The 12,717-nt window shown below is 42.7% G+C and overlaps 1 protein-coding gene across 2 annotated transcripts in view; it reads left to right on the top strand.

Moving 5' to 3' along the window:
- Positions 1-6,495: 6,495 nt before the first annotated feature.
- Positions 6,496-12,717, top strand: part of LOC117903746 (protein sevenless) — a 62,133-nt gene continuing 55,911 nt past the window's right edge. For both annotated transcript variants that reach the window (XM_034816144.1, XM_034816153.1), the window contains exons 1-2: positions 6,496-6,577; positions 7,654-8,449. In XM_034816144.1, coding sequence (XP_034672035.1) covers positions 7,820-8,449 — 630 coding nt within the window. In that variant the 5' untranslated portion in view covers positions 6,496-6,577; positions 7,654-7,819. The remainder of the gene's footprint in view (positions 6,578-7,653; positions 8,450-12,717) is intronic.

Below are 12,717 nucleotides of genomic sequence, written 5' to 3' on the forward strand. Positions count from 1 at the left end.
GTTAACCTTTCCGGGTCGCGACACTTCCTCGCATTGCCAGAACTGTTGCACCAAATTTTGAAACTGGTCAGCCTCCTGTTGCCTTGGACCATCAGGTTTATTCACAATCAACGCTACATTCTCGTCAGGAATACACTCGCCTACCACTATCCAACCTAACAACGATCTCTGTAGTACTGGCCTATTTAATCCCATTCTAATTTGACCAGCTACTATTAGCTGAAAGAACAAATTAACTCCAAGTAGCATATTTATTTCTTCTGCCGAATCAAATGAAGGATCTGCAAGTTTTCCCTTTTTTGGAACTAGTGACCTTATGACTCCTGTCGCTGTGGGATGATACCGTGTTATTTCTGGCAAAACACTAAACTTGCCTGCTGCAACAAAGTTTGTCACTCTGGACTTGAACGTTGTTTCAATCTCCCCTACAACCTCGGGCCTTAAGTTTCAAATATCATTTGGTGAATACTGCACTTCGCTGACTGGAAGGTTTAGCTGCGACGCAAATCTGGCTGTCACAAACTTAATTTGACTACCTGAATCTAAAACACATCTGCATTTATAGAATCTACTATCTGCACCTTTAACCAGTACAATGGCAGGAGCTAGAAAACTGGTTCTTCTATTTGTAAGAAGCGAACTTTGCAACGATGCCTGGCCATTACCTAGAGCCCTTGTTGCATTTCCATTGGTTGATTCCCCATGTAACAAGATATGATGTGGCTTATTACAGATAGTGCACAATGGCGCCGTACATTCCATGGTTCGATGCCGCTTGCTAAAACAACGAAAGCATAAACCATGTTTCTTAATTTCAAAATACCTTTGTAGACGAGTCAGAGAAGCAAATTTCGGACAGACCTTTACGCTATGCGAACCTGAGCAGCAGTGGCATTAAGTTCCACTTGAATCTACTGCGGCCGCCAAACTTCCCCTTTTTTTGCGGTTATTAGTCTTAACCATCCCTGGTTTTCTCACTTCTCGACCCGCTAGGTTAATGCCTCTGTTGACTATAAACAGCGAAAGCGCCTTCCATGATGGCAATTGAGAACAATCGAATTCGTTCTCCCATTTTTCCAGCGAGTCTTCATCCAACTTGCTTTGGACTAAGTGGAACAAAAGCGCGTCTAAGATTTCACTCTCACTGCCTAATGAGCGTAGAGCCTCCAACTGAGAGTTAACAGCATCAACTAATCCTCTTAGTGAATCTGAATTTGCATGTTTTAGCTTATTTATGCTAAAAAGCTCATGCACATGGGCTTGAACAATAATGGACTTATTCTCAAATCGATTCTTAAGCAGCTGCAATGACCTTCTGTAGTTAGCTGCAGAAAGTTCCAAACACTCAATCGTACGCAAGGGAATTTGGCCTAAACACGACCTTGAGTGGATAAATTTTGACAGTTCGTCAACATCACAATCCGATTCTATGAACGTTTCAAAAGTGTTGAGCCAACTTGTCCACGCTGTAACCTTTCCACTTAATTCGGGCAACTTCAAGTTACTTAGGTGACTTCGAAGCACGCGAACTTCCCGACGAAGTTGACAGCGTAGAATTAGCAGACGGACTTGTACCAAATGCCGCTTGACGGCCCTTTGGGCTAACTGCGTCAGAATTTTAGCAATTATATCACAATATAAATTTTCAATTTCTTGTCTAGTCCCAAATTCACGAACATCGTCACTATCATTTTCTATTTGTTGTTGGATGCTGCATAATTGCGTAAAAACTGATTCGACCAGATTCAATCGCGCTTCTAACTCTGATGCAACCATTGTTGCACATATCTCCGAAATGTATGCCTTGTTTTGATTTAACGAAGCCATCAAACTTTCTCGCGAAGCACTAGAGTCCGCATCTTTACCTTTTTTTGGAGCCATGTTGCTCGCAATATTATTAACCAATGTTAATACAACTGATTATATCTGTTTGAGCTAGGTGTTACAATGCTCACACCATCAATTAGCTACCGAAATTAAATCAGTTAAACAATGCACTCAACGTGGTGCCAAAAATTTGAAGTCACTCAAAACGATCTTTCTCTAAAAAACCACGGACTCAAAAATGCACTCAAACGCAGTACCCAAATTGCTAACTGACTTCGAAATTATTAAATCACTCAACAAACGAACTTATGAGTATAAGCAATGCACAATATACCGGCTTAATATTTCTGTATGTATTTCCTTTAAAAGTGTCATATACGCGTGAGCACAGCCATTGCTTCTTTCTTTTCTTTTCCTTTAGCTACTTTCTGCCGCTGCGCTTGCACACTATATTCCAAGATCAGTTCAAGGTTACGAACTCTATTCACTCTCCGAAATACGTACATATGTACATATGTACATATGTGTATGCATGTGTGAGAGTGTCTTTTGTCTTTTTATACCCGGTACTCGAAGAGTAAATAGGGTATATTGTATTTGTGCGGATAACGGTTGTATGTAACGCACAGAAGGAAACGTTTCCGACCCCATAAAGTATATATATTCTTGATCAGCATCAATAGCCGAGTCGATTGAGCCATGTCTGTCTGTCCGTCTGTCCGTCCGTCCGTCTGTCCGTCCTGATGAGCGCCTAGTACTCAGAGACTATAAGAGCTAGAGCCACCAAATTTTGCATCCATACTTCTGTATGCTCACACTGTTACAAGCGTATTTCAAAATGAGCCACGCCCCCTTCCGCCTCCGCAAAAGGGCGAAAACCTCCCAAATCTACAAATTTGAAGATAGCTAAAAACTAAAAACGCCATTCCGTAGGGAATGACCATATCTATCAGATCACCAAATTGGGATACGATTGGATCATTATTATAGCCACAATGAAGAAATTAATTTGCAGTGGCCAAACCCACCCCGTCCCGCAGCATCCACACTCTGCTTCGCGCTGTTTATGGCCTCTGCCCCTGACACATCTCTGCCGCTGCCTCTGCCGCTGCCTCTGCCGCTGCCTCTGCCTCTGCCGCGACTCTGCAGTGTGTTTCTATAGGGGAGGGTGGCGAGCTAAAGGAGCGTGTTGGCGTGAGCAGTGTTGTTGATGTAGATGACAGATGAACAAAAAATGTAAAATTTGACAAATAACCGCTAAAGTGCAGATGTAGTACTGAGTGCCGGGTATAAAAGTTGTGACGCGTAAGAAGCGTCTCGCACGTCCCTTCTCGTTTATTTTCTTAAGTTCCAATTGAACTAAGTACACTCACAATCACACTTGCATATACTCGAACCTCAATTATCTCGAGTTAGCCGTACACTATATTAAGCACCAATGTGTGTTTAACACTTTTACCAGACACACCAGCTTTATATGCCAATTTTTCATCTTTTATTATATTTTAATTACTATCGACATAGCAACATACATATAGGATGTACCGCTATTTTGGCCTCAACAAGCTATGTATATACTACTCACAGTCCGATTACAGAGCCGACACTGCAGCTTCCACCAAACTTCTGTGAGCATGTCAAAAATGCAACAATTCAATATCTTAATGCTACAAATTCATTTTACTTATATCACTAAGCAAACAACTGAGTTGTTTGCTTAGTGCTTATTTCCAAATACTAATTGCTCCCGGCCATAAGCCCTTTTCGCTAATTTGGCGTAAACAGTATGTATTTTAGACAAATTATCTAAAGGCTGGGTACGTTCTGATATTGGACGGAGAAATGGTGCCTTAGTTTTTTGAAATGTTAGGACAGTAACTCTAGGATTCTGGGTAGATTATCCAGGCAGAAAATCATGCATAATAGTGTGCTCAGGCCATGCAGACGGTTCTAAAGCTTTGGATGCAAGGAAATCGGGATTCTCATGCATCGATTGAAGATAAGAGATTAGATGTAGTTTGAAATCATCCGGTGTGGCTTCTGGTATATGACGAGAGAAAAAGATTGCTTGCGGGGGACCACCGCCCTGAGTGGTACTCCAGAAAAGCGAACTGGTGGAGCTACTCCTAAAAGAGTCAGTCACTGGAAACTGAGTCCGAAGTTAAATTGACAGGGGTATGGATTTTTGAGGCAACTACTATGTTGTTAGGCGTAAGAAAGGTTCGATCCTCCGACGGTGGATGGACATCCATCGGTGAAGGTTGGCTACTAGGAGTAGAAAATGAGTCCATGGGATGTAGGCGAGAGGCAGGCGTTCCACTAGGTAAGAACAGCAATAAGTGGTTGTTCGGGGTTTTCGGCTTGGTGACTCACTCAAGAGTTTGAGGCCCAGAAATTGCACTTAAAAAATAAGGAACTTCTCGTTGAGAGTATTGAATTGTTTCCAAACATCTTGGAAATCATTCCTCGATTTCCTCATAAAGGTGCTCATTTCCGCCTCAATCTCCCGGCAGGCCAAACATGACTAAGAATGACCCATACGTTTAGATATTAGGTCAGTAAGACTAGCAAAAACAATTGTATATACAAAAACAATGCAACGCTCCACTGTTAGATGTACGCTCGAGAGTCACAGAAAAACTATAAGTTAATAAATCAATTAAAAACACTGAGTATTCAGTTTGATCAGGTATGAATATGTGTGTAACTTAGATACATAAGACGAAATTGAGATATTAAAACTAAGTTAATTGTTTGATTAGGCGAAAAATGCGAGATCGATGCAGAAGCACGACCGGCTTGCTTGAAACTTTCTGTGCGATGTTAAGATGTGTACATATGTACATATGTACACAATCTCATTTCACTCATACAAACTCAATGATTCACAGAAAATCAAATCGATTTAGATATTTTCGCAAAAGTCATGCGCTCGGAACTTTTCAGCTACATATGTATGTATGTCTCTCTCGTTCTGCCCTCAGCAATGATCCAAGATGCAAGCCAAATGATGCATCGTGTGAACAAAGCGTGCATCCTCACATAAGTATGTACATGAAAGCTCTACGCGATTCAGAAACAGCGTAAACAGCGTCAACGATGTAATTACAATTGTGCAGTGAAGAGTGTGTGTCTGGGTTTGGATAAAATATATACATATGTACATATGTATGTACATATGTAAGTTGGGTTTTTCCATTAAATAATTTTATCAAATTATATCTAAATTACAGTACTTGACACGATTTTTCCTCTTCGAACCAAAAGGAAGATAGATTTAAGATACTAAAGTTATGTGAAAAAATAAACCGCTACCTCTGAAAAAAGCTTTAAGAGAGTTATGTCATAGAAAAAACGAGAAGGGACGTGTGAGACGCTTCTTACGCGTCACAACTTTTATACCCGGCACTCAGTACTACATCTGCACTTTAGCGGTTATTTATCAAATTTTACATTTTTTTTTCATCTGTCATCTACATAAACAACACTGCTCACGCCAACACGCTCCTTTAGCTCGCCACCCTCCCCTATAGACTCACACTGCAGAGGCAGAGGCAGCGGCAGAGGCAGAGGCAGAGACGTGTCAGGGGGAGAGGCCATAAACAGCGCGAAGCAGAGTGTGAATGCTGCGGGACGGGGTGGGTTTGGCTACTGCAAATTAATTTCTTCATTGTGGCTATAATAATGATCCAATCGTATCCCAATTTGGTGATCTGATAGATAAGGTCATTCCCTACGGAATGGCGTTTTTAGTCCGTCCGTCCGTCTGTCCTGATGAGCGCCTAGTACTCAGAGACCATAAAAGCTAGAGCCACAAAATTTTGCATCCAGACTTCTGTATGCTCACACTGTTACAAGTGTATTTCAAAAATGAGCCCCGCCCCCTTCCGCCACCGCAAAAGGGCGAAAACCTCCCAAATCTACAATTTTGAAGATGAAAGAAAACTAAACGCTATTCCGTAGGGAGTGTGGCGAGCTAAAGGAGCGTGTTGGCGTGAGTAGTGTTGTTGATGTAGATGACAGATGAAGAAAAACAAATTTGACAAATAATCGCTAAGTTGCAGATGTAGTACTGAGTGCCGGGTATAAAAGTTGTGACGCGTAAGAAGCGTCTCACACGTCCCTTCTCGTTGCTTTTTTTTACATTATAAATTTGACATGTGTCATCTGCCTACATCACTTCTCACGCCAATACGCTCTATTAGCTCGCCCCCTCCGCTAGAGAGAATGTGCATTTTTGAAATACACTTGTAACAGTGTGAGCATACAGAAGTCTGGATGCAAAACTTGGTTGCCCTATCTCCTACGGTCTCTGAGTACTAGGCGCTCATAAGGAGGGACAGACGGACGGACACTCAGACATGGCTATATCGACTCGGTTATTGATGCTGATCAAGAATATATAATAATTTGTGGGGTCGGAAACGCTTCCTTCTGTGTGTTACATTTTCAACCTCAACTATTAACCTCAACCCGATGCCATCAAGGGGTTAATCATCTCACTCTCTTGCCGCTTCACGCACACTTCGCAGAACCCTTTCCCTCGCACTTACTGGCAGCATTGTTAGGGGTGCAGTTCTGCCGACGAGACCTCCTTATGTAATTTCTTCATGGACGGGACCACCTTACATAATTTCATCATTGGGCTGAGCATGTTGCTCGTCGGGTCAAACAGTTGTGTTCCGATCGCGCCACTGAGAAGTACGAAGTACGGTGAATCACCACCATTTGAGCGTTGACACTTCGCCGAGTAAGTGGGGGCCCTCTTGCCCTTCCTCACTTTCGAGTCGCTGCTAAGTTGGGGAAAACAAAGGCAACAATGAAATGAAATTAAGCCTCTCAAATCACCAATAAATTGAATTAAACCGCGACAACTGCGCTCAACAGCACCAACAACAACAGGCTCCCGGCCGGACGACGCGGCGGCTGTTTGGCGATACGATATAATTGCTATTTTTGTGTACTGTTGTTCTCCCGGTGAATATAAAATTAAAGTGCAATCAACTATTATTTCCTGTAAAGTTTTAAGCTGAGGCTGAATGGATTCTCCCAAGAATCTCCTCCGACCCCACTCCACCCAAACTGTTTGCATCTTAATGGGGATACATTTTACTGTGTATGTGCTGTGTGACTTATTGACCCTTGCTAATTGAGCCTTGTCGCTCGATATGTGTGCCGTGAGCATTTTCTGGGAAGGTTCCACACCAGGACCGAATCGTTAGACATACCTATGTATGTATGTATGTACTTTGGAGTATTGATCGGTTCGGTTCGCCCTTGCGCAAGTTCGCCTTCGGAAAGTGTTCGTTGAACCTTGAAGTCTTAGCTAATGAAATGATTTGAATTCGTCTCTTCTGCCTGCTGAAAAGGGTATGTCTATTTCGCCAATAGCCATCCCATGATGAGTTTGGCTGAGGCATCTCGAAAGCAAATTCAGCACGATAGGGAAGACAATTAATTCCATAAGCTGGTGCTCCTTATTTAATCCAAATCAATTTCAATTAAATTCGAATCATTTCAATAACTTGATTTTGTATTCTTTCCCTTACCCTTACCTTACCCTACCATTGCTTGGTAGCGTACAATATTAATTAAACAAATAAATACTTAATTTAAAGCATGAACTCAACTGGAAACAAATTCGGTATCAAGCGATGCTGTGCGCTGAGCTTACGCGTTTTTTTATTAGCTTATTTGCATAATATGGAAATTTGCTAATGCACTTACATACATATGTATGTACATACATGCCCATTGAATTTTAGCTTTGACTTTGAGGCTTGAGCTTAATGTTGTTTGTGTATCTTTATTTCTGTTTCGTTTTAGTTTCTCTTGTATTCGGAGTTGGCAGCGAACTCGAATCAACAACAGCAACGGAAGTAACTGCGTGAACCCCCATAAAACAGAACCTGACCCACAAAATCCCATTAGCACATAGCAGCGCAGAGCTAGCAAAGCTGAGAAAAGGTCACACGTTTTTACAGCAATAATAATGTTTGGTAATGACAATGTAGACCAAGCACAGCAGAAGGAGCAACAGCAGCAGCAGCAGAAGAAGGCTTCCGGACCAGCGAGTTCGAATCGTTTCAATATTAGCTTCTATGTTAAAATTGCTGTAAACGTAAACACAACTATGTCCACCACCAACATCAGCCAGCAGTCGTCCCTGACAGCGGCGACATGCCAGAGAAAGCAGCAGAGCCGCTGCTTTGATTTGCGGCAGCAAGTGACGCGGCTGGGCCGGCAGCTGGCCAGCGGCCAGGAAGGACACGAGGGCATATCCGCAATTCTGATTGTGAATCTCATGCTATTGATTCTGTTGTCGATTTGCTGCGAAGGGTGTCGCTCTCACGATGGAAGGCATTTTAATTACTCAGGCATGCCAGAAAAGTTCCAGGACCATCTGGGTCTGCTCCCAAAGCTGGACAGTGACGTGGTGGAAAAAGTTGCCATTTGGCACAAACACGCTGCAGCCGACACGCCCAGTATAGTGGAGGGAATTGCCATCAGCAGCATATCCCGACCAATACAAGCACCAGCACCGGCACCAGAGGATGGAGTCGATGAGCGTGTAGTCCTGGAACGCGTCACACGTGAGTGTGTGCAGCGTTGTATTGTGGAGGTGAGTGCTGTCATTACACGATGCTTTATGCGTAAGTCAGCAATATGTATTGATAATATGTAAATACAAATGTAAATGTGGGAGAAGCACTATAAAATCGATTAAAGCTAGTATGTAAAATGAGAAAAAAAGTTAAGTCAGTTTTCGTCAATACTTTCCGAATTACAACATTTAATTGCGTACATATGGTTCACGATTGTTGTTGCTCCATATATCCAGCAGCTAAGCATGAGTGAACTCATAAGCATATGCCAAATTTAAAATATTCCGAAAAGGAGCAAAAACAGGCAAAAAGCAATAACACCACCCAATTCTATAACAACACTGCTCGACACGATTTTGCCGCTTCGATCCAAACCAATTTTTAATGAAATATATGGGGCTTAGAAATGGTTTGGTGATGCTTTTTTTTCTATGGCATAACTTTTTTTTAAAGAATATTTAAAATCGGGTTTCTTTTTTTCACACAGCTCAAGTATCTTACATCTGGTTGTAATGAACTTAGTTATTCTTTAAAGCTAATGAATGCATCTACATACATATATAGTGTACCCAAGCACTTTGTGGTTTTAGTTTACCGTTTGAAAAATATTAAGTTTTTAGATGCAAAAATGTTTTGTGAGGTATTTTTTACGACATTTTTGACTTCAAAAACTAGAAAAAATATTAAAAACGAGAAGGGACGTGTGAGACGCTTCTTACGCGTCACAACTTTTATACCCGGCACTCAGTACTACATCTGCAACTTAGCGGTTATTTGTCAAATTTTACATTTATTCTTCATCTGTCATCTACATCAACAACACTACTCACGCCAACACGCTCCTTTAGCTCGCCACTCTCCCCTAGAAACACACACTGCAGAGTTAGGGCAGAGGCAGCGGCAGCGGCAGAGGCAGAGGCAGAGGCAGTGATGTGTCAGGGGCCAGGCCATAAACAGCGCGAAGCAGAGTGTGAATGCTGCGGGACGGGGTGGGTTTGGCCACTGAAAATTAATTTCTCCATTGTGGCTATAATAATGATCCAATCGTATCCCAATTTGGTGATCTGATAGATATGGTCATTCCCTACGGAATGGCGTTTTTAGTTTTCTGTTTTCTTTAAAATTGTAGATTTGGGAGGTTTTCGCCTTTTTGCGGGGGCGGGGCTCATTTTTGAAATACACTGGTTTCAGTGTGAGCATACAGCAGTCTGGTGCCAAAATTTGGTGGCTCTAGCTCTTATAGTCTCTGAGAACTAGCCGACAAACAAGACGGACAGACGGACAGACAGACATGGCTCAATCGACTCGGCTATTGATGCTGAGCAAGAATATATAGACTTTATGGGGTCGGAAACGTTTCCTTCTGTGCGTTACATACAACCGTTATTCCCCACAAATACAATATACCTATTTACTCTTCGAGTACCGGGTAAACCATTTTTTATACCCGGTTTTTGTTGAGCGCCTGGATCTCAGAGACCATAAAAGCTAGAGTCACCAAATTTTGCATCCAGACTTCTGTATGCTCACGCTGTTACAAGTGTATTTCAAAAATGAGCCCCGTCCCCTTCCGCCCCCCGCAAAGGGCGCCATTCCGTAGGGAATGACCATATCTATCAGATGACCAAATTGGGATCAGATAGGATGATTATTATAGCCACAATGAAGAAATCAATTTGCAGTGGCTAAACCCACTCCGTCCCGCAGCTTATATTTGTTTTTTGCACATTCTCTCATTCACACTCTGCGTGCGGCCTCTGCCGCTTCTCTGCCTCTGCCGTGCCTTGGCAGTGTGGCACTAGGGGAGGGGGGCGAGCTAAAGGAGCGTGTTTTCGTGAGAAGTGTTGTAGATGTACATACATAGATGAAAAATGAAGAAAAAATTTAAAATTTGATAAAAACCGCTAAGGTACAGATTTTGTACCCTTTAGCCGCGACTGAGGCAGAGGAACGGCAGGGGCAGAGGCCGCACACAGCGCGAAGCAGCGTGTGAATGAGAGAATGTGCAAAAACGAAAATTATTCAATTTATTTCTTGGTTAACAAATACTAAGCGAAAAAATCGTTCGTTCTCTTTCGTAGTGACCAGACGTGTTTTTGTTTTGCGCTCCGTATTTTCCTTTCTATTTTGGATAAACAACCGGGTTTTTTTCAAAATAACTCTTCTAATAATTACTGAATAACTTGCCACTTTTCTTACATGTCCTAATACGCGAGTGCATGCCTTTTATTTGTTTAAAATTAAAATTTAATCATATTCATTTGTGCGTCGGTTAGTTGTGTGTTTGTGCTTTTTCTTTTTTGTAAGTACGCCCTCACTATTAGCCGCTCTCTCTTGTAGTTGCGCTTCCGCCGTCCACTCTCTAGCTCGAGTAACTGTTCTCCCTCTCTCGCTCTCAATTCTTGCTGTGCAGTAGCGCGCTCTAGCTGTCGCTGCGTTTCTTCTTTCTCTACTCTCTGCGCTCATCTGTTTTCGATCCCGCTTTAAGCACTGCTTATTTGCATTTGTCGGCACACTGGTTTCACTGCTATTTGTTTTTTGAGAAAATAATTTTTATTTATTTCATTTATTTATTTCTTTTTTTTATACCCGGTACTCGAAGAGTAAATAGGGTATATTGTATTTGTGCGAATAACGGTTGTATGTAACGCACAGAAGGAAACGTTTCCGACCCCATAACGTATATACATTTATTCTTGATCAGCATCAATAGCCGAGCGATTGAGCCATGTCTGTCTGTCCGTCCGTCCGTCCGTCCGTCCGTCCGTCCGTCCGTCCGTCCGTCTTGTTTGTCGGCTAGTTCTCAGAGACTATAAGAGCTAGAGCAACCAAATTTTGCATCCAGACTGCTGTATGCTCACACTGAAACCAGTGTATTTCAAAAATGAGCCCCGCCCCCGCAAAAGGGCGAAAACCTCCCAAATCTACAATTTTGAAGATAACAGAAAACTAACGAGAAGGGACGTGTGAGACGCTTCTTACGCGTCACAACTTTTATACCCCGCACTCAGTACTACATCTGCAACTTAGCGGTTATTTGTCAAATTTTACATTTTTTCTTCATCTGTCATCTACATCAACAACACTGCTCACGCCAACACGCTCCTTTAGCTCACCACCCTCCCCTATAGACACACACTGAAGAGTCGCGGCAGTGGCAGAGGCAGAGGCAGAGACGTGTCAGGGGGAGAGGCCATAAACAGCGCGAAGCAGAGTGTGAATGCTGCGGGACCGGGTGGGTTTGGCCACTGAATTAATTTCTTCATTGTGGCTATAATAATGATCCAATCGTATCCCAATTTGGTGATCTGATAGATATGGTCATTCCCTACGGAATGGCGTTTTTAGTTTTTAGCTATCTTCAAAATTGTAGATTTGGGAGGTTTTCGCCCTTTTGCGGAGGCGGAAGGGGGCGGGGCTCATTTTTGAAATACACTGGTTTCAGTGTGAGCATACAGCAGTCTGGTGCCAAAATTTGGTGGCTCTAGCTCTTATAGTCTCTGAGAACTAGCCGACAAACAAGACGGACGGACGGACGGACGGACAGACGGACAAAATTGTAGATTTGGGAGGTTTTCGCCCTTTTGCGGAGGCGAAAGGGGGCGTGGCTCATTTTTAAAATACACTTGTAACAGTGTGAGCATACAGAAGTCTGGATGCAAAATTTGGTGGCTCTAGCTCTTATAGTCTCTGAGTACTAGGCGCTCATCAGGACGGACAGACGGACAGACAGACAGACAGACATAGACTCGGCTATTGATGCTGATCAAGAATATATATACTTTATGGGGTCGGAAACGTTTCCTTCTGTGCGTTACATACAACCGTTATCCGCACAAATACAATATACCCTATTTACTCTTCGAGTACCGGGTATAACAACTTATGGCCTGTTTGTTGCGGCCTTAAAGCCAAAACTTTATTTTTTTCTAAAATGTTCATTTGTTGTTCATTTGTATTTGTATTTGTTTAGGTTAGGTTAGGTTGAGGCGGCTGTCGGGGTTGTCAGAGACCCGACACACTTAGGCCGGTTTCGGCCCATTGTGATACCGCATGTTTCGTTCCCTTCTCTCTCGTGAGACCCTATTTTATCCATTATCCCATCCGGATGCCCTTATGAAGCCTGCGATCCGTCTGGGACTTTTTGTAGACATGTCCGAAATGTCATTTAGAAAAGGAGCGCCCAAGTATTGGAGTCTCCTTCTACTGAGAGCCGGGCAGGAGCAGAACAGGTGTTCCACAGTCTCCTCCTCGTCCTCATCTCTACAGCTTCGACAGAAGTCGT

Source organism: Drosophila subobscura, chromosome A, assembly GCF_008121235.1.
Source record: "Drosophila subobscura isolate 14011-0131.10 chromosome A, UCBerk_Dsub_1.0, whole genome shotgun sequence".
Taxonomy (NCBI): domain Eukaryota; kingdom Metazoa; phylum Arthropoda; class Insecta; order Diptera; family Drosophilidae; genus Drosophila; species Drosophila subobscura.